A 23,659-nucleotide genomic window follows, 5' to 3' on the forward strand; every position below is an offset into this window, starting at 1 on the left:
AAGCAGGTTTCAGGCTCTGAGCTGTCAGCACAGAGCCCAACACAGGGCTTGAACTCATGAACAGTGAGATCATGACCTGAGCCAAAGTCGGACACTTAACCCCCTGAACCACCCAGGTGCCCCTCCACCACTGATTTTTAAGTGAGAGAATTAACATGCTCAACATCCAGATTAAGGAAGTACTGTAGCAGGACCAAATAGAATGGATTAGAAGGGACAAGATGAGAAGCCCAATAGGAATGTATTGTAATAAGGACTCAAACTGGTGGGACAAAATTGACAGTACAAAAAAGGGGGAAACCAGTGTAAGAGATGGTATCTCATATTCATTACATCCCTATGGAATACTTCAATTCAGCATTGTCGTCCCAGTGTTATAATCAAAGACCCACATAGGGAGTTGCTAATTTAAAAGGTCAGAGGTAGAAGTGACCTTAGAGATCACCTAGTTCAAAACTCAATTTTTTAAAGTTTATTTATTTAAGTAATCTCTCCACCAAATGTGGGGCATGAACCCATGGTCTTGAGATCAAGAGTCACATATTCCTCCAACTGAGCCAGCTAGGTGTCCCCAGTCGATTTTTTAAAACAGCTTCATTGGCAGATAATTTACACACTGTGAAGTTTATCTGTTCTGTAAACCATACCCATATAGTTCAATGGTTTTTGGTGTATTTACAGAGTTGTGCAAACATCACCATAATGTGATTTAAAAATATTTCCATCACTCTATAAAGAAACCTTATACCTCTTAGCAGCCACTCTTATCCCCTACCACATCCCACCTCCCCAGTCCCCTCTCCCTCAGCCTAGGCAGCCACAAATATATTTTCTTTCCCTATAGGTTTGCCTGTTCTGGACACTTTTGTAAATGGAATCATAAAATGTGATATCTTTTCGTTTAGATATTTTTAAGGGCATTTATTTATTTTGAGAGATACAGAGACAGTGCAAGTGAGGGATGAGCAGAGAGAGAGAGAGAGAGAGAGAGAGAGAGAGAGAGAGAGAGAGAGAATATCAAGCAGGCTTTTCGCTGTCAGCACAGAGCCTGACATGGGGCTTGAACTCACAGACTGTGAAATCATGACCTTAGCCGATACCAAGAGCAGATGCTTAACCAAGTGAGCCACCCATGTGCCCCAAATGTGATGTCTTTTGTAACTGGCTTCTTGCACTTAGCGTAAAGTTTTCACCACTCATCCATGTGACCACATGTATCACTACCTCATTCCTTTTTATTGCTGAATACTATTCCATTGTATGGACGTACAATTTGTGTATCCATCAGTTGGTGGACATTTGGGTTGTTTTCATTTTTTAGCTATTATAAATAATGCTGCAGTGAACATTTGTGCACAGTGTTTTATATGGACGTGCTTTAAGTTCTCTTGAGTATTAGAAGTAGAGTTGCTGGGTCATATGGCAGTTCTATGTTTAACATTTTGAGGAACTGCCAAACTATTTTTCTTAGCAGCTATGCCATTTTACATTCCTACCAACAGTATATGAGGGTTCTCAACATTCTCATTTACCCAGAGAGGTTGAGTAACTTTCCAAGTTCACACAGTAGATTGGTGGGACTAAAACCCATGCCTCTTAATTCATAAACTTATGATAATTACTCCTAGAAACAAGAATAAAAACCCCAGTGGACTGAATTAAAGCCTTCTACCAACTGGAAATTTTCTGCCAACTTAGGAAAAGAAATGAGTTTTTTATACCAATGTAAATCTTCAAATATCACTATGGTTTTTTCCTTTAGTAGATTTTCAAATCCATTATTAAGGGTATTTTAATAGATTACTTTATAAATTATTATAGTTGCTGCTTTTTGCTCAGATTTTCCCCAAAGTTTATAACTGGTATGGCCCCTCACCCCAGACCATCAAGATCCTTAGAACCATGGGTCATGAGAGCTGATCATCTGGTCCAACCCCCTCATGTTACAAATGAAGAAACTGCTGGACTGTGGTCCTAAGGCTCTCAGTGAACTTGGGGACCCTCTCAGTACACACTGGGGGATTCAGCACCCTACTCTGAAGTGTTCTCAATGGATCACCCACTCTTGTCTGTTTCTCTGGCTTTTACTCCAGGTGCAACATCAGCTACTTAGAAGAATGGCTTAAAGATAAGAATTTGCAGAACAGCTTGGCTAAGGAAACTTTGGAGCCTCTCTCTCAGGCAGCCTGGTTGCTTCAGGTCAAGAAGACCACAGACAGCGATGCCAAGGAGATCTATGAACGCTGTACCTCACTGTCTGCTGTGCAGGTGACCACATTTACAGAGTGTGTCCCTGATCTTCACTACCAAATCATGTCATTGATGTCCCCCTTTCTGGCTTAGCCAGCGATAGGGGGTATCTGAGGCTCTGTGTGCTCTTTGAGGAGATGTATCTTCCATGGACCACCATCTTATCTAAAAAGCATTTATTCAATACTAACTTAGAACTTTAAAACACAAAAGTGCATTCCCTGCCCACAAAACACAGATGTGTATCTATGGAGAGCAGGGGGCAGTAAGGAAGGAGGCTGGAGCACATGGTTCCTAGAGCCAAATTACAATGTTAAAGAACTATGTGTGGTTCCCAACAGTTCCCAAACCATTGAATCATTATTTCATGGACAGACTTGTCCTTTTTCATGGTCTAACACCATCTTATGTGCTGTTCACAGATCATAAAGATCCTTAATTCATACACACCTATAGATGACTTCGAGAAAAGAGTGACTCCATCCTTTGTTCGCAAAGTACAGGTATGATCCTTAAGCATGTGCCTTTTATTTTTTATTTCCTTATTTTTTATATTAACTATAATTGATTGTCAAATTGGTTTCCCTACAACACCAGTGCTCGTCCCAACAGGTGCCCTCCTTAATGCCCATCACCCACTTTCCCCACCCCCCATCAACCCTCAGTTTGTTCTCACTATTTAAGAAGTCTCTTATGGTTTGCCTCCTTCCCTCTCTGTAACTTTTTTTCCCCCTTCCCCTCCCCACTGGTCTTCTATTCAGTTTCTCAGGATCCACATAAGAGTGAAAACATACGGTATCTGTCTTTCTCTGTCTGACTTATTTCACTTAGCACAATACTCTCCAGTTCCATCCACGTTGCTACAAATGGCCAGATTTCATTCTTTCTCATTGCCATGTGGTATCCCATTGTATATATAGACCACATCTTCTTCTTTTTTTTTTTTTGGTTCATATTTTTATTTTTTTTAATATGAAATTTATTGTCAAATTGGTTTCCATACAACACCCAGTGCTCATCCCAACAGGTGCCCTCCTCAATACCCATCACCCACCCTTCCATCCCTCCCACCCCGCATCAACCCTCAGTTTATTCCCAGTTTTTAAGAGTCTCTTATGGTTTGGCTCCCTCCCTAACTTTTTCTTTCCTTCCCCTCCCCCATGGTCTTCTGTTAAGTTTCTCAAGATCCACATAAGAGTGAAAACATATGGTATCTGTCTTTCTCTGTATGACTTATTTCACTTAGCATAACACTCTCCAGCTCCATCCACATTGCTGCAAAAGGCCGTATTTCATTCTTTCTCATTGCCACATAGTATTCCATTGTGTATATAAACTGCAATTTCTTTTTTTTTTTTTTTTTGGTTTATTTTTTTCCTTTTTTTTAATATATAAAATTTATTGTCAAATTGGTTTCCATACAACACACAGTGCTCATCCCAAAAGATGCCCTCTTCAATACCCATCACCACCCTCCCCTCCCTCCCACCCCCCATCAGCCCTCAGTTTGTTCTCAGTTTTTAACAGTCTCTTATGCTTTGGCTCTCTCCCACTCTAACCTCTCTTTTCACAATTTCTTTATCCATTCATCAGTTGATGGACATTTAGGCCCTTTCCATAATTTGGCTATTGTTGAAAGTGCTGCTATGAACATTGGGGTACAAGTGCCCCTATGCATCAGCACTCCTGTATCCCTTGGGTAAATTCCTAGCAGTGCTATTGCTGGGTCATAGGGTAGATCTATTTTTAATTTTTTGAGGAACCTCCACACTGTCTTCCAGAGTGGCTGCAACCAGTTTGCATTCCCACCAACAGTGTAAGAGGGTTCCCGTTTCTCCAAGGGATGTGCCTTTTAATTTTCAGTATAAGAAATTGATATTGAGGAGTGCCTGGGTGGCTCAGTCGGCTGGGCATCTGACTCTTGATTTCAGCTCTGGTCATGATACCTGGGTCATGGCATGGAGCCCCGCTTTGGGCTCTGCACTGAGTGGGGTCTGCTTAAGATTATCCCTCTCTCTCTCCCTACACCCCTCTCCCCTACTTGCACTCTTTCTTTCTCTAAAATAAAAAAAAAAAAGAAATTGATATTGAATTACGGTTATAGAAATCTAAGATTAAAGCACATTTACCAAACATGCAAATGAAAGGCACTTAGCAAAAGCAGCAGGAATTTTCTCTGTCAAATACCCCCACTTTCAGAACCCATTTTAGCCTCAGTGGGAAGGGAATGAAAACACCAAAATCACCACTCAGCTGCTATGTTCCTTCAGGATGTCTTGTTTATTATCAGTCTTCTTATCAGTCTGTGCAAGAGAGCAGAGCCTGAATGGAAACACAGTCTTGTATTTTTTTCTTATTTAAATCCCTAAAGTTTCTTCCCCAATCAACTAGCACATCAGTTCTCAAAGTTTAGTTCAAGGATTCTGGGCATTCTGGAGACCCTTTCAGTGAGTCTGCAAAGTCTTCTTTTTTCTAAATATGTGTGTGTGAGGCACACTTTTCCTTATAGACTTCAACCAAAATAACATGTCACTATGGATTTAAGGTAGAAGTGGATACAAGTTTCCACCTGTCATGTTATGTCAGGCATTAAAAAGATTTACAAAAATATAAAACAATACTGCCTCCTACTAAATTTTTTTGTTTTCAAAAATAGTTATTTTTCAATACATGTTTACATGCATTGGGTTCTTTTTATTTTAATGATTTAATATTTTGAAGTATTTTAATTACTAATATGGTAAATATCAATAGCTATACCTACATACCCAAAGCTCTTTAGGGTCCTCAATAATCTTTAAAGGGTATAAGGGGTCTTGGGGCACCTGGGTGGCACAGTCAGTTAAGTGTTCGACTCTTGATCTCAGTTCATGTCTTGATCTCAGGGTCATGAGTTCAAGCCCCATATTGGGCTCCATGCTGGCCATGTAGGCTACTTAAAATAATAATAATAATAAAAGTACACTTTATTTTTTTTTTTTAATTTATAATGTTTATTTAATTTTGAGAGAGAGAGAGAGCAGGGCAGGGAGGGGCAGAAAGAGAGGGAGATACAGAATCCGAAGCAGGCTCCAGGCTCTGAGCTGTCAGCACAGAGCCCGATGCAGGGCTCAAACCCATGAACTGCGAGATCATGACCTGAGCCAAAGTCGGCCGCTTAACCAACTGAGCCACCCAGATGCCCCAAAAGTAAACTTAAAAATAAAAAGAATTTAAAGGGGTCTTTAGGCAAAAAGTTCACAAACTACTGAACTAAAAAGAAGGATAAGTGCTATAAGACTTAATCTGTGAGATCTATTCCTGTTTGGGCTTAGAATTATGCCACAAGGGTGGATAAGAATAGAAAACAGATCCATTTACAGTCATTCCATCCTGTGGGAAATTAACTTCTGAGGTGAAACAGAGTACTTAAGTAAATATTCATGAGAGCGACTGGAAATCCTGCATAGACCATGTCACCATGGTATTGTGTTGTTAAAATAGTCTTTTGTGTATTCTCTCACATGATTTTGAAAGGAGCTTTTCAGTGAAGCTGGAGTTGTGTTTTCCTTACTCTAGACTTCTAAATAGTCATAAAGCAGAATGCACTGGTTTCCTTATTCATTTTTCTTCTGGTTCTTATTTCAGGCTCTCCTAAATAGCCGGGAAGATTCATCACAGCTGATGTTGGATACAAAATATCTCTTTCAAGTTACCTTTCCTTTTACCCCCTCTCCATATGCTCTGGAAATGATCCAGATCCCCAGCAGTTTTAAGCTAGGTTTTCTCAATAGATTATAGCAGGAGAAAGGAGAGGAAATGTATGTTTCCCTCAGAAGCCAAATGAAGGTCAAATATGAGGGATGTGGTTGTTAATTGGAACTGGAAATGCTTTGGAATGTGATGTAAAGAAGCAAAGAAGAATTCTCCAAGATGGGCCACATCTTCTCTTGTTCCCCGTGATGGTGCTGCCACTGTCATTTTGTAAGAGTTAACACACACCAGCTGCGGTTGGAAAGGCCATGTCTACCTTCTGAATCACAGCCAGCTTTTACTGGAATTCCTCGAAGGCCCATGTTTTCTTCCAGGTGCCTCTTGTCTAGATCTGTTTTCCATGTTTTCTTCCAGGTGCCTCTTGTCTAGATCTGTTTTGTGACAGGGCTCCCCTCAAAGGGAGTATGACCTGGGGACACAGTGCCCCCTAAGTTTACTAATGTTCATGTGAAGCCCAGGTACATTTATGAAGCCGTGAGTGGGTTCCAGGGCTGAGTCTTCCAGGAAATAATCCCATTTGGCCACAATGCCCTGTCTAAATTCCTCTCACCCCATGCCTCCTGCCCAGGGTGGGAGGGGTGGGGTTCACTGTCACTAAAAATGCTCCTGCATGAAAAAATATTTATTATTTAAGAGCCCTCTAGTTTTTAGGCAAATATTCAGTCTGAAATGAATCACGTGAAGTGTTATATATATATCTACCTAAAACGAATATATTATTAAAATTAATTGCCAGAGCATTTACCACCTCTTCTGAAAGAACATTTCTTTATGTTTTATCTGCCAACATATTGGCCATATGTTTTTCATTGTTCAATATCGTTCGTGCAACAGCTTCTCTAAAAACTAAGTTTAAAAGGCAACCTAGTTGGTTTTCTCTCCCTTTTCAGCATTCAAATGTTTTTAAATTTTCCCATAAAAAAAAAAAAAACTGAAGAATTATGTCAGTTCTTCCTGTTGAGAAACCAGTATTTCCCAAGTTTCATGAAAACCAACCATCCCTTGTCCCCCCAGACGTTCTCATTCCTTCCTTCAGAGCCTGTGATGTTGCACTGCTAGCCTGTGCCGTGTGGCCCATTCCAAGAATCCAACCAGCCCTCCTGTCTCTGACAGACTCACAGGCACGAGCTGTGGTTCTGTCCCACAGATCTATGTCTTAGGAGTGATAATACATGATTATGAAGCAACATCACCCTATTAATATGTAACAATGCCTTTTCATATTATAAATGATTTAGTTCTTTTAGATACGTTGTATATGAAGAAATGAAAAAGTAGAACTTTTAAATATTTTAATCAATAAAATAAATTACCAAATGAGTTGGGTCAGGTTTTTTTTAATTGCTGGGAGACTACATTTGTCTTACGTGCATGAGGTTTATGCTTTTCTTCAAGGGTTGTATACTTAAAGATGCTGGGATCTTTATAGATTCATAATTTTTCATAAAATGTGTATAAACAGTTGGGATACCCGGGTGGCTCAGTCAGTTAAGTGTCCGACTCTTGGTTTAGGCTCAGGTCATGATCTCACAGTTTGTGGGTTGGAGCCCCATGTAGGACTTGGTGACAAGGTGGAGCCTGCTTGGGTTTCTCTCTCTCTCTCTGTCTCTCTCTCAAAATAACTTTTTAAAAAAGTATATAAATGTTTTTAGAAGGGAAGTAAATATGCCATAAGTCCTGCCTCAGGCTGTGCCTCTGTGGGCTCCCAGACAGTGAGAGGAGGGGCCACTTGGCAGAGACGTGAGTGGGTTTCTGATATGCACTTGTGACCTTCTCCATGCCCCTTCTCCTCTCCCCATCTTCCCTAGGCCACAGGAGCCCATCACCCTTCCTTTTCTGTTCCCACAAGTCAGGGTTCTTGCCTGCTTTACAGCACTCGCCCTGGGCTATAGATGCCAGTAACATTGCCCATCTCCTTTGCTACCCTGTGAGCTCCTGGAGAGCTTGTCCACATCTTACTCGTTCCACTGCTCATCTTGATGCTGGTGAGATGGGACAGGGCTGCAGGAGCAAGGTCCTATTAGAGGCAGCAGGATTGGAGGGGAGAGGCTGGTCAGCCTTGAGCAGGAGTAGATCTTGTTTGGGAACAAGACAAGTGGACCTTCAGAGGCTGAAAACTTTATGCATGGAGACGGGAGAGGGGCACTCATCCCACATCCTGCTCAGTCCCACAAAGCTGAAGGTGGGAAGGATAGCCAAAATGAAGATGTGCTGGTGGGCTGAGGACTGAGAAGGCAGGAGGCGCTGGTAACAGTCACAGGGGAATGTTAGGGTTGCTCAGTGGAGCGGGAAATGGATTCGTGAGGGGCAAAGCTGCCACATCTGCCTCCTGCGGAGGGCAGAGAACTGAGCCCGAGACACAGGTCAGCGGAGGTTCTGAGGGCATCTGGTGCGGATGAGCAGAAGGATGCCATCGGCAGTGCGTGCCCGTGGGAAGGGACAAAGCTGCTGAGTCTCAACACCCAGATAAGGAGATTAGAGGTGAGGCTTCTGCTTCGGCACCTTCCCCTTGGAGCTGCAGGTCTGCCTGACCCCTCAGCTGGTCGCTCCAAGTGTTGACTCTCTGGAAGGTATGTATGTACTCACATATATGCAGGCTCTCCCACACGCTCCGAAAGTGTTCCTATGTGCACACACCAAGGTGTTAGGTGGGATTTCTGGGAGGTAGGAGCACAGGTAAGGGGGGGTTGGGGGGTTAATCTGCCTGTTCTAATTGTTCTACAACCTGCATGTGTTTCTTTTGAAATACTAGGAAGGTGTTTTGTTTTAAAAATATATTTCGTGCTGGCATCCAGGGGGAAAAAGTTAGGCATCTGTAAAGTCATATAATCTGTTTTAAAAATGGATCCAAGTAACACTTTCCATGTGAACATAAGCCTCAGAACGCAGCTTATGGAATAGGAAGGTTTTAATACAAATGTTATATAGTCACATCTGTGAGCTATATCCACACTGTCATGTGCATCAGAGCTTTCTTTATTGCATATCACAGTTTATCCGGTCTGTCGATGAACATTTGGGTTTTTCCCTGGGGCTATTCTGGATAAAGCTGCTATGACATCCTTATTCATTTTTTTGAGGATGTAAGTATTTGTTTCTGATGAGTGTATATCCAGGAGTAGAATTGCCAGCTCACAGATTATGTATAGCTTTAGTAGGTCCTGCCAACCAGTTTTCCAAAGAGGTTGTACCAGTTTATACTCCCACCAACAAGGAAAAGGGTCCAGTTCTCCACACCCTTGGCCACGCTTTGAATTGTCAGTCTTTTAAATTTTAGGTATTCCAGTGGGTAAGTACTGGTATAGCAGTGTGGTTTTCATTTGCATTTCTTTGATGACTAATGATATTGAGCGCCTCTTATATGTTTATGGACCATATGAATGTCTGCATTTGTGAAGGGTCCGTTCAAAGTCTTGTATTAAAAATAATAATCTTGGGGCCCCCTGGGTGGCTCAGTCTGTTGAGTGTCCAACTTTGGTTCAGGTCATGATCTTGTGGTCAGTGAGTTTGAGCCCTGCGTGGGCTCTGTGCTGAGAGTTCAGAGCCTGGAGCCTGCTTCGGATTCTGTCTCCCTCTCTCTCTGCCCTTCCCCCACTCAGGTTCTGTTCCCTCTGTCTCTCAAAAATGAATAAACGTTAAAAATATTTTAATAATTTTAATGAGATAACGCACACAAAAATGAGCATTGTGAAGCATCCATTTCAGTGGTTCTCAGTATATATGCAAGGATGTGCATTATCTAATTCCAGAGCATTTCCATCACCCCAGACAAGAAACCCCTTACACATTAAGCAGTCACTCCCAATTCTCCCCTCCTCCCACTTACTGGTAACCTTTAATCTACCTTCCCCGTCTGTATGGATTTGCCTATCCTGGACATTTCATATAATTGGAGTCACAGTAAGTGGCCTTTTGTGTCTGGCTTATTTCACTTAGCATGTTTTCAAGGTTCATCCATGTTGCAGCCTGTAACAGAATTTCATTCTTTAATTTTTTAATGTTTATTTTTGAGAGAGACAGAGACAGAGCCTGAGCAGAGGCAAGAGCAGAGAGACAGGGAGACACAGAATCTGAAGCAGCCTCCAGGCTCTGAGCAGTCAGCACAGAGCCCGATGTGGGGCCCAAACTCAAACTGTAAGATCATGACCTGAGCCGAAGTCAGTCACACAACCAACTGAGCCACCCACGCGCCCCTGATTTCATTCTTTTTTATTGCCAAATAACATTCTACTATATGGGTATACCATATATTGTTTGTTTGTTGATCAACAAATAAACCCATTTGTTGATGGGTTTGAGGTGTTGACACTTTGGGCTTAAATGCTACTACAAACATTCATGTATGACTTTTTCTGTGAACATGTGTTTTCAGTTTTCAGGAGCATATACCTGGGAGTCGATTTGCTGGGTCATATGGTGACAACTCTGTTCAGCTTTCAGAGGAACTGCCAAACCGTTTTCCACAGCAGCTGCACTAGTTTACATTCCACCAGCAAAGCAGGGTGGGGTGGAGGGGGAGTTGTTTTGCCCATTTTACTTTTATTTTATAAGTAAAAACTGGAGATACCCTACATATGCAATAATAGGTTGGTTTAATAAATTATGACAGGACATAGTATAGAGTAATACCAAAGCTGTTATCACAAAACAGATCTGTAAGTACTGACAATAAATGAGGTGAAGAAGGCAAATAGCTAACAGCCTTATTTGTATAACTCACAAAGCTTTACCTATGGTGTCAGAAGAGTCTGGAAGAATATGCACCAAATCTAAATAAGGGGGAAAAAACGCAGAGCAGGTTATAGGGACTTTCACTTCTGACTTTCTATCTTTGGCCTGTACTCTTAAAAATAAATATAGGGTGATGGGTTGTTCAGTAATTTTCAAATTACATATTTAGGTGAAAGATTGGAAGGACATTTTGTGCTTGGCATGGGATTAGGGGAAGGTTTGCGTTCTATGGACAACCGCAGAACAACTTCATGTCAAGGCTTGTTTTCTTGTTTTTTTGTTTCTTTATTTTTTTAATGTTTTTACTTATTTATTTATTTATTTATTTTTGAGAGAGAAAGAGACAGAGCATGAGCAGGGGAGGGGCAGAGAGAGATGGAAACACAGAATCTGAAGCAGGCTCCAGGCTCTGAGTTGTCAGCACAGAGCCCAATGCGAGGCTTGAACTTGTGAACTACGAGATCATGACCTGAGCCGAAGTCGGACGTTCAACCGACTGAGCCACCCAGGTGCCCAAGCCTTGTTAAAATGGGACATTTTTATATTTTTCTTGTCAAAATGTTCACTGAGACACTTGTCCTAGATGGGAAAAGTTCCCTCACCATAAAAAGGATTATTGGCCATAAGTATGGTAGAATGCACTGAGAATAAATTTAGTCATGATATAGATGCTAAGTGAAAAACACCAGTGTATAAAAATATTAAAACTATAAAATCTATTCTTGTATATGCCAAAATGTGGACAGGAGTCTCTCTGGGCAGTGGGATTGTAGATGATTATTTTCCTCCTTATACCTTTTTGATTTTTCCTGACACTACAGTGCCCATGTATAATATTTATAGTTTTAAATACTGTAATATTTCTAATTTAGTTTGTTGCTTGCCTTCTTAATAACCAGATCTAAAATGCTAGCTGTGTGAAGCAATTTAAGGTTGGTATGTCTCAAAACTGGTGGTCTCCATTAGAAAATGGTGTTTTCCAAGAATATGCAATAGCACTATGAAGCAAAAAAACTAAAGTTCAAAATTATACATGGCATACAGTTCCAATTTTTTTAGAGTATAAATGTATGCTTATGAAGACGCTAGAAGAAGACACAAAATGTTAACAGCAGTCACTTCATTAGTATAGGGCATGCAGGTGATTGTCCCTCTTCATGTCCTTCTGTTTCCAATTATTTCTAATAAACATGTACAGCTCTTATCATTTGATAAAGTTTAAAATTCAGTGTCTCCTTCCAGGTTTGGAATATTGGCTTTTTTTTTTCTCCTTCCCTTTCTCTTGCCTTCCCATAATGCCTAGCCATGCTTGTATTCCTTCTCCACTCGGTCCCTCAGGTTTCTTCTCTCCTTCCATTTTCACAGTTGCTACTCCATCCAGAGCTTGTTTCCTCTTTCCCAGAACACGATAACAGTTTCCTAACCTAGCTGATTCCCCTGTTGTACATTCTCTCTCTGACCTACTTCTGGAAGCACAAATGCTGGAATAATCCACTTGAATGACGTTGCTGCCTTGCTGAAAAACCCATGGCTCACCTTCCTAATGCTATTACTTGGAGTCCTCAGCATGATCTAGTGACTGGCAGGTGTGGGCAGTGGGAGGCAACATTACCGGGTCCTCGCCAAAGGCCAGGCTCCAGTGGGCAGGCCCTTGAGTGTTTTATGAAAAGGCAGAGCAGACTGATTGTGCCGGTTCCACGGTAAGTGTTGCGGAGTCCCACTGCACACAGATTCAGGCTCCACCACTGACCTTGAACATGTTTAATCCCCCGGCACTTCCTCAGCTGTAACACAGATGTCTGCTTCCTTCCTGGGGTGGCTGTGAGCAGTCAGGGCCAAGCACTCCATGGTGGTCAGTAGCTGGTTCCCTTCTGATCTTTCATCCTTAAATGACTGTCCTCTACTCTGTTACTTAGAGATCTCCAGAACTACTATCAGCTGCCCCTTTGCTGTGGGAGAGTTCAACCCAATTTCTCCAGCCCCATGGTGACCTCTGCATGATAGACATCCCACCTTAGAAGTGTCCCCGCTGCCACCTGCCCCATAAATACATTCTTCTCAAATTTGGCTCTTTGAAATGTTCAGACCAGTACCCCCCAAATATCTTTATATTCAGGGGGTTATTTCTTTGAATCTTGATGTGTCCCACTCTTTGGAACACCTATTAAATCGGCTCCACCGTGATGGCTGCTCCCTCCCCCTCTTACCCTCTTGTCCTCATTTCCAGCAGTGGCACTGCAACACCTAGCTTCCCCAACAGAAACCTAAGAGGCATTGTAGACATCTCCCCCTCCTTGTCCCCACATGTCGCCAAGTCTGGCTCCTTCTTCCTAAGTGTGGTCCACATACATCCCACACCATTGTTTCAAGTAAGGCCTTCATTGTGTTCTGCCTGAAATGTGGCCTTAGGCTCACCTCTGCTTCTTCCACATCTCTAGCCGCCCCCCCCCCACCCCCTTCCCACTGCTATGCTGCTTTTGCTGCTACTGTAGGCACTCACAGGGCAACTTAACATCTATGGAGCATTCACGGTATTCCAGCCTTGAGCTAAGCTTCATGAACTGTCTCTTCTAATTCCCCTGATGACCCTGTGACAATACATGTTAAGATCCCCATGTGATCGATTAGCAAAGATCCAGAGAGCTCAAAGTAACTTGCCTAAGTAGTGGGGCCAGGATCTGGTCAGCCAGAGCCAGCACCATTAGCCACCAGATGGTTTTGCTTCCGTAAGTTTGCTCTCCCTCCAGTGGCCTGGGCCTGTCTCTTGACCTCTTGATGGACAGACAGGGACCCTGGGTCTGTGGCTGTCAAATATTTAATAAGTGGGATGTGTCCCTTGCAGAGAACCAATACTGCATTTACTCAGCCTTACAGTATTGGTTGAGATCAGGCCCTACCATTTTCTGATTCTTTATTCCAAAAGTGTACCTTAGAGGCAGAATTTTTTTAAGTTTTAAATTATAGTATCCATTACAACAATGCTTTCCACTGCAAAGCCCCACAGGATTAATATTGTGCTGCAAAGATTAATTGCATCCATGTCTGAAGCTGCCAAAAGAGCCAGTTAAATGGTAACCCCAGAAAACCTATTGTCTAATGCTTTCTTCCTGATTAAATAAACGAGTTGGTGTTGACCCAGCATGTTGTAATAAATCAAAGGTTATACATTAGCTGCATATACTTCATCCCACATGTAGAAGTCTGAGCAACCATCATGATAAAAGGAAGATGAGGTTTTAAAAAGCTGTTTCTGTTGGCTTTTCTCATGCACATATGTCCCTTTCTCTCTTTCTCTCTCTTTTTCAGCTTCATTTTGGTCAAAAAAAAAAAAAATGTGTGATCAGACCTTTCTAGTTAATGTATTTGGCTCCTGTGACAAATGTTTCAAACAACGAGCTCTGAGGCCAGTTTTCAAGAAATCTCAACAGCTCAGCTACTGTTCAATGTGTGCAGAAATTGTAAGTGCCACCTTTTAGAAATTTAAGCAGTTACCTGTTTTTAAAATGATGTCTAATGTTTGGGTCCTGTGACAGAGGAATTTACACACACACACACACACACACACACAGCACACATGGGCTCAGTGAGGCAGTACAGCATGGGAGTTCAGGGTGTGGACGCTGGTCTCTGACCTCCTGAGTTCAGATCCAAGTTGTGTTCTTTGGTGGTGGTGTGCCAGCAGATCTCTACTCTCTTAGGAGGTAGGTTTTCCTATATGTAAAATAGGAATAATAGCACTATCTCATAAGGATTTGTAAGAATCAAATGAGTTCATTTTATTAAGTATTTATGTTTTTTAAGTTTGTTTATTTTGAGAGAGAGGAAGAGGAAGAGAATCCCAAGCAGGCTCTGCATCGTCAGTGTGGAGCCCAACGCAGGGCTCGAACCCACGAACCGTGAGATCATGACCTGAACCGAAGTCAGATGCTTAACCGACTGAGCCACCCAGGTGCCCCTGATAAAGTGTTTAAAACAGTAGTACCCGGCACAGGATGTGCTCAATGAATGTTTTGGCTATTATTATTTTTTAGGACTAATGTTTTTTGCTTCTGCTTTCTACTAGTCTGCTAGGCAAGCAACTAAGATAAAAGGGACTCTGGCAAATAAACAGCCTGGAAGTACCTCTCCAAAGACCTTGGTCCAGCTCTCCCTAGGAACAACTAACTCTATTGAAGACTGAACCCTATAAGGCCTCAGTAGTAAACAATATTAAGTTCAGGGAAAAGTGTTCCTTAGGCCTGAGACTTCAGTGAGGGCTGGGGACTGAATATAAATCCTGACATTTTTCAAAGAACACAAATCAATCCTCACTAGAGGTGACTATGCGTCAGCTTTGTTCAGATCTTGCAGCATAATGCCCATAGCATGGCTGAAGCCCTTGAAATTAATCCTATCTCAGAGGATTTGCAAAGCTGGGCTCAGTAATGTGGCTGAGCAGAGCCCCCACCTGGTCAAAGGTGGTAGAGCACTCTTCTCCAGAAGCCCAATAGGAAACCCCCCAATTATCAGCACATTTTAAAAACCATGTATCAAAGAGAGGAGAGGGGAATTTTACATTTTATCCACCTGAAGAGGAAAAGACAGTATTCATATTCTTGGTTCCATTTATGTTCTCATAAAGCAAATGGCAAGTAAACAGCCCAGAGTGACACACAGGCGTAACAATCCTGATGTCACAAGATTCAGGCTTAGTATAACAGGCTTCTACCTGAAGCACCTTGTGTTCTAAACTTAGCTCTGCAAATCGTCAAACCGAGGACATTCAGTTCTTAAAAGAGGCCTGCTTTCTGGCGGCCCTACCATCCTGGTACAGTGCTATTTGTGAATCTAGCTCTTTTGTTTTTTACACACCTTCTTCTCTGGACACAGGAGCCCAGAATCCCTGTCATCACATCCTGTAGCATCATAGATTCTCCCAGGTCGGAGGCACTTTTCAGGAAACGGTCACAAGCTATCTCCACCATAAGCACTTGCAGGTTCCCAATTATTCAGACACACTCCTGTGGCTGATGAGACATCCACGTGACCGACAGCTGATTTTTATCTGGGTGTTTGGGATTGTGAGCCCCCAGTTTCCCTTTTCACAAATGAGGCAACCCTGTAACTCCACTACTACTGAAAGGTAGCAGAACTCAACTTTTCTGCTCTCCAGACTCCTTACCTAGAAACAGGAGTGGAAACCAAAGTACAGGAAGGCACTTTGTAAACTTTCCCAGCTATTAAAAAGTTGCATGTCCTCATCTCTAGGTGGCAGACCCTCCAGATTGGGAGATACGTGGGGTTTAGTTTACAGAGAGAACGTCCAGAGGAGGACACGCTCCAGCGTGAAGCTCTGCTCACTCCAGATCACACACAGGCAGACCTTGAGCAGGCACACACAGCCCACGAGGGGCCACGAGGCACCAGCCTGAGGAAGTGATGGGAGGATGCTATCTGGCCAGGCCTTCTGAGGTGATCCTGGTGAGAAGTGTCTCCCATGGCCTAGTGTCTCATTCAAATTACTTTATATGAATTGCTCAAGTGTATCAGGGAGCCTTAATTTTGAGCAAGTACTATGTGTCATGGGATGCTCTACAGGGTTACCCAGGATGAGGCTTTTTGAGGAGGTGTTTTCCATTTATAGAGGAGGAGCCTGAGACCCAGAGAAGTTAAGTAAATCACCCAAGGCCACACAGCACAGCCAGGAGTTATCCTCAGGCAGTATGATCTTGATGGCACCCATGCTTTTACGCTTCTGCTCTACAAACTCTGAAGCAGATATAATAGTTTCACTTTTATAAATAGTTGTATATATCTATTAACACATTGATATTTTGTGTATTTGTTTTGTTTTTAATTATACAGTTTATATATTCTATTTTATATATCCACTTGATAAGCTAACATTAACTGAGCATCTACCATATACCATCTATTATGCTAAATACTGAGGATAAGTGATGAATAAACCTGTATCAATGGGGAGCTGGTAGTTAAAACACACCTGCTATGATGGCGGTGTCTGCTAAGAGGTTCACTCAAATTCTCATATTCAATTCTCACAACAGCCGAAGTAGATGTCCCAGATAAGGAAACCAAAGAGCCCAGAATCTAACCTCCTAGACAACCATGCTTAGATTAATATAGATTACTTCCAACTTTTTTTTAATGTTTATTCATTTTTGAGAGAAAGATACAGAGTGTGAATGGGGGAGGAGCAGAGAGAGGGAGACACAGAATCTGAAGCAGGCTCCAGGCTCCGAGCTGTCAGCACAGAGCCCAATGCGGGGCTCGAACTCACGAACCGTGAGATCATGATCTGATCTGAAGTCAGATACTCAACCGACTGAGCCACCCAGGCTACTTCCAACTTTCCTTTGATGAAGAGCCACCCAGGACAAGAAGTGGAAGGAGGGAAGGGTGAGCACAGCCACCAAAATCCTGTTTGGGAATGTTTGCTCTAGAATTTGTAACCTCGATCTGCCTTCCCATTTTGCATGTATAAACACACACACACACACACACACACACACACACACACACACACACACACACACACGCAAGGTCATGGAGGGGTAAAAGGGAGAAGCCATGGGTTGGGTCCTCCACACTGAAGTCTGGAGGCATGTAGCTGAATAGAGCCAGACTGCCTAGGTCCAAATCCTGCCTTTGCCTCTTTCTGGGAGTGTGACTCAAGCAAATCATTTAAACTTTCCGTCCCTCAACTTCCTCATTTGTAAAATGGGGAGAATAGTATCCATTCAGGGTGATTGTTGTGGTTTATTAACGTAAAGTACTTGGAACAGCGCCTCGCATTGCAGAGGACTGGGAAAAAGAGATGTTTGAGCCTGCCTTAAAGTCACTAAATCTGCATCTTTGAGAGACTCCTAGGAACCTTCCATTCTAAGGTGGAGGAAGCTGCCTCAGAAATGACACAGCTGAGATCGCTGAGCGTGTGTTCAAAAACGCTGGGTCTGGACCCCTGAATACTAACCCCACCCCTGCCACCACCTCCTTTTGCTGACCCCAGGCAGGCACTTAATTCTCTGCGTGAAAAAAAGAAAAGCAAAACCCAGAGTGTGCGGTCTTAATGGCGTACACTACAGCTTCTCAGAAGCCAAAACGAGTTTTATTTTTGTATATTTGAGTCAACGAAGGAGGAAAGTTTCCGGTTCGTTGTGGGGGCGGGTGGGGAACCAGGGCTACCCAGGATGAGGTGGGAATCAGTGGTGGGTGTGGACCGGGCCTCGTTGCCCTCTCCTTGCTCACCTACTCTGCAAGTAGCAGCCACTGCGCAGCCTATCAAGTCCCACTGAGAGCTGATCGGTGCCAGGGAGGGGGTAGGTAGGAAGGCCGTGTCACTGGGACTTCACCAGGTCCCAGGAGCCGGCAGTCCTGGATTGGAATCCCAGTTTGGTCCTTCACTACGAGCGGGTCCTCGGGCAAGTCACGTTATCGACTCTGAGCCTCGGTTTTCCCACCGGTAAAAGGGGCACGACACTCCCTGGTTCTCCGGGTGTTGTGAGCTGCAGCGCCACCGCGGGCATCGCCCCGGGCACAGCGCCAGGAGCGCGCCGCAGGTGCCAGGGCGGGGGTGGGCGCGGAGGGGGCGCGGGTGTCCGCGGGCTAGGCGGGCGGAGAGGGGGGAGTCGACCGCGGCAGCCAGGCTCGCAGCCGCCCGCGTCAGCGCTGGAGGGCGGGGCCGCGCTCGGGGAGAAGGCGGCTGGAGCTGCGCCGGGGGCCGCTCCCGCCCGCTCGCCGGCCTGGCCTCCGCCGCCCGCTCACCCGCCGCCCCGCTCTCCGCTTCGCTCCCCGCCGCGTCCCGGCGCGAAGATGGCAACCGATGGGCTGCACGAGAACCAGACGCTGGCGTCGCTGAAGAGCGAGGCCGAGAGCCTCAAGGGCAAACTGGAGGAGGAGCGGGCCAAGCTGCACGACGTGGAGCGTGAGTGCGGGCCGGGGCGGGGGCTGCGCGCCGGGAGGCGGGCCGAAGAAACCAGACCGGCCCCCCGGGGGAGCGGGGTTGGGGGTGCAGGGCCGGGGGGCCGGAGCCAGGCCTCGCGCCCGGGATGGGCTCCCTGGTTCCCGGGCGCCGGTGAGGCGTGGCTTGCGGCCCGGAGCCCCCGGGTTGCGCGGCTGTGGGGCCCGAGCCGGGCGGACCTCGGAGGCGCCGGACACCTTGTAGAGCCCCCGCCCGCTTAGCGGAGGCGGTTCCGCCTCTGGGCGGGGGCGCCTGGTGGAAGCCGCCCCTGGTCGCTGCTCTACCCCGGTAGGGTCTTGAGATGAGTTCCCTCCATCGCCTTCCTGAGAGATGCGAACTGATCGCAGTCCTGCCCGAGCCAAGCAAGGTGGAGGAGGGGGTGGGGTGTCAGCGGTAGCCCGCGCAGCGAGCCCTGTGGGCACGGCCTAGGGTAAACTCCTGTTTTGTTTTTTAATCATTTGGCTTTCTCCATCATTGTTGTATCTTGTCTCAGTTTTGCTTTTCCGAGGAACCAGACTCTTGAGTTAAAACCTCATTTTTTCCAATCTGCCCCCTTTCCTTGGGGATGGAGAACCGGGTGGGGGAAGGAAAGCAGAGGAGCTTACCAAATCCTACCATTTAGTTTTAGTTCACTTGAGGCTGTTTAAGAAGCTTTTGAAGGGATGCGGTGTGTTTGGCATAAACGAGCAACAGCAGTCGTAGGTAAACAACATACTTCTTGACCACTACCATAATTCAGAACCGGCTCTGTGATTTTATGAGTGAGCAATTAAGTAGCCAGGTTAAATGGCTCTTGGCGGGATCCGCTTCCCTTTACTCTGTCAGATGGTTTGTCCTCGGCAGAGTTTGGGCTGAGGGCCAGGCTTGGGGAAGTGGCATTATCTGCTTATTTTTCAGCTCTGAGGATGGCAGCTCCTCAGGCACACCTATACATCCTGCTCCTACACTTCCTATTTGGGGCCACCCCTTTAATATTTTTTGGAAAAGAAACATGGGGTTCATGCTGGGTTGTTAGCACCTGATTCCTTTCTTGATAGAAGCAGGTGACCTGAATCGAGAGCGTGCTGTGCTTTTGTAAGGGCCTCCTTCGGAGACACGCTAAACCTCTATATCATTTAGGGATGTGTCCAGCTACAGTTAACTATAGACCCCAAATAAAGTAGCGAAACAAATTGGGAGCTGTTTTCCTCGTGTAACAGGAACAAGGGTAGGTGATCACCAACTTTGGTTTAGCAGCTCAGGGTGCCATCAGGGACGCACCCTCCAGTCTTTCTTCTCCACCACCCTGAGAACACTGGCATTTGCCACATTATTACAGTATGACCACCACAGCTCCAAACATCACCTCTGTATCCAGGGCCAGAAGAAGGGAGAAAGTGGTCACCAGCCTCTGTTTCTCCTTCTTACCAGGAAAGCAAAAGTTTTCCCCCAAATCTCCCTTCTTCCAACAGATTTTGTACTTTATTGGCCAGAAGTAGGTTACATTGCTACTGCAAGGGACCCTGGGAAAGAGAGAACTGAGCTGGACACATTGTCATCCCCAAACAACATTGGGTTTCTGTTATCAGAAAGGAGTAGGGAATGGAAATTGGGAGGCATGGACAAAGTCTGCCTCATTTCACTCTGCAAATTCCTACATTCTGCAGGTGCTATCGATGATGCTGTATGTGTGGTGTTAGTGCCCCTGAGGTAGGTCGTCTGACTTCTGCATTTTACAGAGGAGCAAACTGAGGCACGGCAGGGTGAAAGGACTTGCCAGAGGACTGCAGTCAGTCGGTGGTGGGACCAGGATTCCAGCCCAGACAGTCAGAACTCCAGCCCAACCTTGCTTCAGCTTTTTGCCCAACTATTTTGGGCTCTGTGCAGAGATTCTCCAGAAACTCTCTTGGCCAACAGTGAAGACATCCCACTGGGAACCTGTTAGCCTTTTCTGTGACTGGGGAAATGACCTTAAGGCAGAGAGATAGTCAAGGTAGTTTTTCAGCATAGTCCCCTGTCCTGCCAAGGATGCAGTACCCTCAGAAGCCACCAACTTTTGGACCCACAGTGGAAAGATCTATCCCCACCTGCATGTAAGTCAGAATTTTGGAGTTGAAAAGACCAGAAGTCATATGGCCATGTTCCCCTTTATTCCCCCTGCAGCCTCCAGACCATTTCTCCTCTACTCCTGTATAGAACCTTTGCTCCTTTGAAGCTCCTGTCATTCAACTGACATCTGTTTTCCCCTTCTCCATGCTGCTGTCTCCTGACTTCCCAGCCAGGCTGCCTCATTTCTTAGGGAAATTTGGCACATGGCTTGAACCTTCTTTTTGACCTCAGCCCTGCCCCATCCCTGATATCTTCGGGGTTCCCAAGGGTGACTGTCCTAACCCACTGGCCTCTCTCTCCATCACAGTCTCCTGGATCCCTTTGGTGCTCAGAGCTACTCCTCCTCTTCTGACCAGTCTCCCCTCCCCTCAGAGATCTTCATGATCTAGGATCACTGGGCTCTTCTCTCTTCCAATCTCTCAACCTCTTACTGAGCCTGTCATTCTTACATTTTGGTGTTGTTATATAGATGGTCCTGTAGCCCCTACCCCAGCTTTTCAGGCCACAAGCTAAGATGGCCAAGTCGTCCTGGTTTGCCTGGGACTCTCAGTTTTAAAATGGAAGGTCCTGCATTCTGGAAAACCCTTTAGTCCTGGTCAAACTGGGACAGTTGATCAGCCTTCTGTTAGCTCTGACTTGCCCAAATTCTTGCCTAAAAACACAACAAAATAATAGAGCATGAACTTGGAGGAAAAGCAAACTCTACCCAACTCCAGACCCTCACTTCTTCAGCTCCCCTCCCTTTGACCCTCAGACCAGCATCCATACTGTTGAGCCCTCTTCCCTGAGTCAGACCCTTGGCTAACATTAAATAGAGGAAGTGGCTGATATGGGTGGCCCAAGGGGAAGCCTGCCTGCATCAAACTCCATAGCCCCAGGCCCAGCGCCCTTGCCTTTCCCCATATTCCTCCAGAGCTTCCTCCTTCTCTGTACATGTTTTCCCCTTATTACCGTCAGCTTACCTTCTGCCATGGGTAAGTGCTCCCTTGCTTGATTATAAGACATTTTAGAATCATGAGATATAATATATAGCTTGTATTAGTTTCCTATTGATGTTGTACAAATTTCCACAAACATAGGTACTTAAAGCAACATAATTTATTCTTTTACAGTTCTGGAAGTCAGAAGTCTAACTGGGTTAGCAGGGCTTTATTCCTTCTGGAAGCTTTAGGGAAGAGTCCCTTCCTGGCCTTGTCCAGCTTCTAGAGGCCACCTGCAGTCCTTGGCTTGTGACCCCACATCCTCTAACCTCCTTTCTCTCATCACATCTTGACTCTGATCTCCCTGCCTCCCTCTTACAAGGACCCTTGTGATTACATTGGGCCCACCTGTATAAACTGGGATAATCATCCTCTCTCAAGATCCTTAAGTTAATCACATCTCAGAGCCCCTTCTGCCATGTAAGGTAACATAGTCACAGGTTCCACGGATTAGGACATAGACATCTTTGGAGGTCTTATCACACAACTCTCAAAACTAGAAGGGTCACCTGCTTCAGCCTCAGTCTTACAGGCACAAAAAGTTTTCTTCTCCTCCCTGCCACCTGTATGGATGAGACCACTGAGATCCAGGGAAGGATTATATTTCTTTAGCTGCCCTAAGGTTCTGCAGCTACTCTAAGGGAGAATGGGGAGCAGACGCCAGGGTTCAGGCTCCTAGGTATAGCTCTCCTCCTCACCCTGCTAGGCCATCACTCAGACAGTTGTGATTTATATTAAAAAGACAAAAAAAAAGTGGTGGGGGCGGGGCAGGCACCTAGATGGCTCAGTCTGTTAAGCATCTGACTTTGGCTCAGGTCATGATCTTGCAGTCCGTGGGTTCAAGCCCTGTATCTGGCTCTGTGCTGACAGCTCAGAGCCTGGTGCCTACCTTGGATTCTGTGTGTCCCTCTCTCTCTGCCCCTCCCCTGCTTACAACTCTGTCTCTCTCTCTCTCAAAAATAAATAAACATTAAAAAAATTTTTTTGAGGAAAAAATATCTATGCGTGTATGAAAAGGTTTCAGTATTAAATTTTAAAAAGTCATAAACAGTATATATAACATGATCTCATTAGCTTAAACAAGAGATGCTTGTGTTATGCGTTGACTTTGTGGCAGGTTACACAAGAAACTGTTATCTCTAGAGAAGGCCAGGGGAGGAAGGGAAGTAGAGGTATTTTTCACTTTATACCCATCTGTGCATTTACTGCGTGTATAATAAAAAATGAGTACTGGAACAGGAGTCAACATCAAGAAAAAAAAAAAGAGTTCAACTTTAAAGAGTCCTTAACTTGAAATTAAACTGAAGAATGATCTGGAAAACAGGCTGCAAGCAGAGCAGGAGGCATGCTGTGTTTATTTCAGCTACCGTGTACCGGCAGCCTCCTGGGGCTGAGGGGGGCTTCTTCCAGATTCCCAGCTTCCTTGGTGGCAGATTCTCATCTAGTCTAGGAACGAACACTCAAAGATTTCTGTAATTTCTTTGAGTACAAATCCAGATGACATTTGGGCAAATCATAGGACTTATCATCAGATGCTACTTACTTTTCTATCTGTTCTAAATGTAACTTTGTGAAAGGCTTTACTGTCAAAGATTATTATTATTATGGCTGGAGCCTTGGACTCTCTGATTTTATGGTGTAGGGAGAAATCTAGGAAAACTGAATTTCTGGATTAGTCTGAAACAAATGTGTTGGCTGACTTTTTCCACGTTCTAAAGGAAAACTGTGTCCTGAGGCTAGAAGTGAGTTTTGTTTCAAGCTAATCCTCTCCCTGCTGCTCTTCCACCCGCTGCCCGCAGCCGTGAGAGGCTTTCATTGCGTCTCCCTTTGCTTTGGCTCTGCGTTCCTAATTGCACACAAGCTAGCTAACATAAGTGTCTCCAGGGTACCATCGTAA

The 23,659-nt window shown here is 44.7% G+C and overlaps 2 protein-coding genes across 5 annotated transcripts in view; both read left to right on the forward strand.

Annotated features, from left to right (window-relative positions):
• The window catches only part of MYO5C (myosin VC), a 104,301-nt gene extending 96,981 nt beyond the window's left edge, over positions 1 to 7,320 (forward strand). For both annotated transcript variants that reach the window (XM_027067260.2, XM_027067261.2), the window contains 4 exons: positions 2,094 to 2,268; positions 2,673 to 2,753; positions 5,878 to 6,317; positions 6,358 to 7,320. In XM_027067260.2, the coding sequence (XP_026923061.1) occupies positions 2,094 to 2,268; positions 2,673 to 2,753; positions 5,878 to 6,030 (409 nt within the window). In that variant the 3' untranslated portion in view covers positions 6,031 to 6,317; positions 6,358 to 7,320. The remainder of the gene's footprint in view (positions 1 to 2,093; positions 2,269 to 2,672; positions 2,754 to 5,877; positions 6,318 to 6,357) is intronic.
• A 6,731-nt stretch (positions 7,321 to 14,051) lies between these two features.
• GNB5 (G protein subunit beta 5) overlaps positions 14,052 to 23,659 on the forward strand; it is a 53,824-nt gene continuing 44,216 nt past the window's right edge. Inside the window, exons 1-2 of one of the 3 annotated variants that reach the window (XM_027067256.2) lie at positions 14,052 to 14,192; positions 18,547 to 18,658. In XM_027067256.2, coding sequence (XP_026923057.1) covers positions 14,067 to 14,192; positions 18,547 to 18,658 — 238 coding nt within the window. In that variant the 5' untranslated portion in view covers positions 14,052 to 14,066. Of the gene's footprint in view, positions 14,193 to 17,985; positions 18,294 to 18,388; positions 18,659 to 23,659 lie in introns of those variants that run through there. The other 2 variants (XM_027067258.2, XM_027067257.2) reach the window with 2 other exon arrangements.

Source organism: Acinonyx jubatus, chromosome B3, assembly GCF_027475565.1.
Source record: "Acinonyx jubatus isolate Ajub_Pintada_27869175 chromosome B3, VMU_Ajub_asm_v1.0, whole genome shotgun sequence".
NCBI classification, from domain to species: domain Eukaryota; kingdom Metazoa; phylum Chordata; class Mammalia; order Carnivora; family Felidae; genus Acinonyx; species Acinonyx jubatus.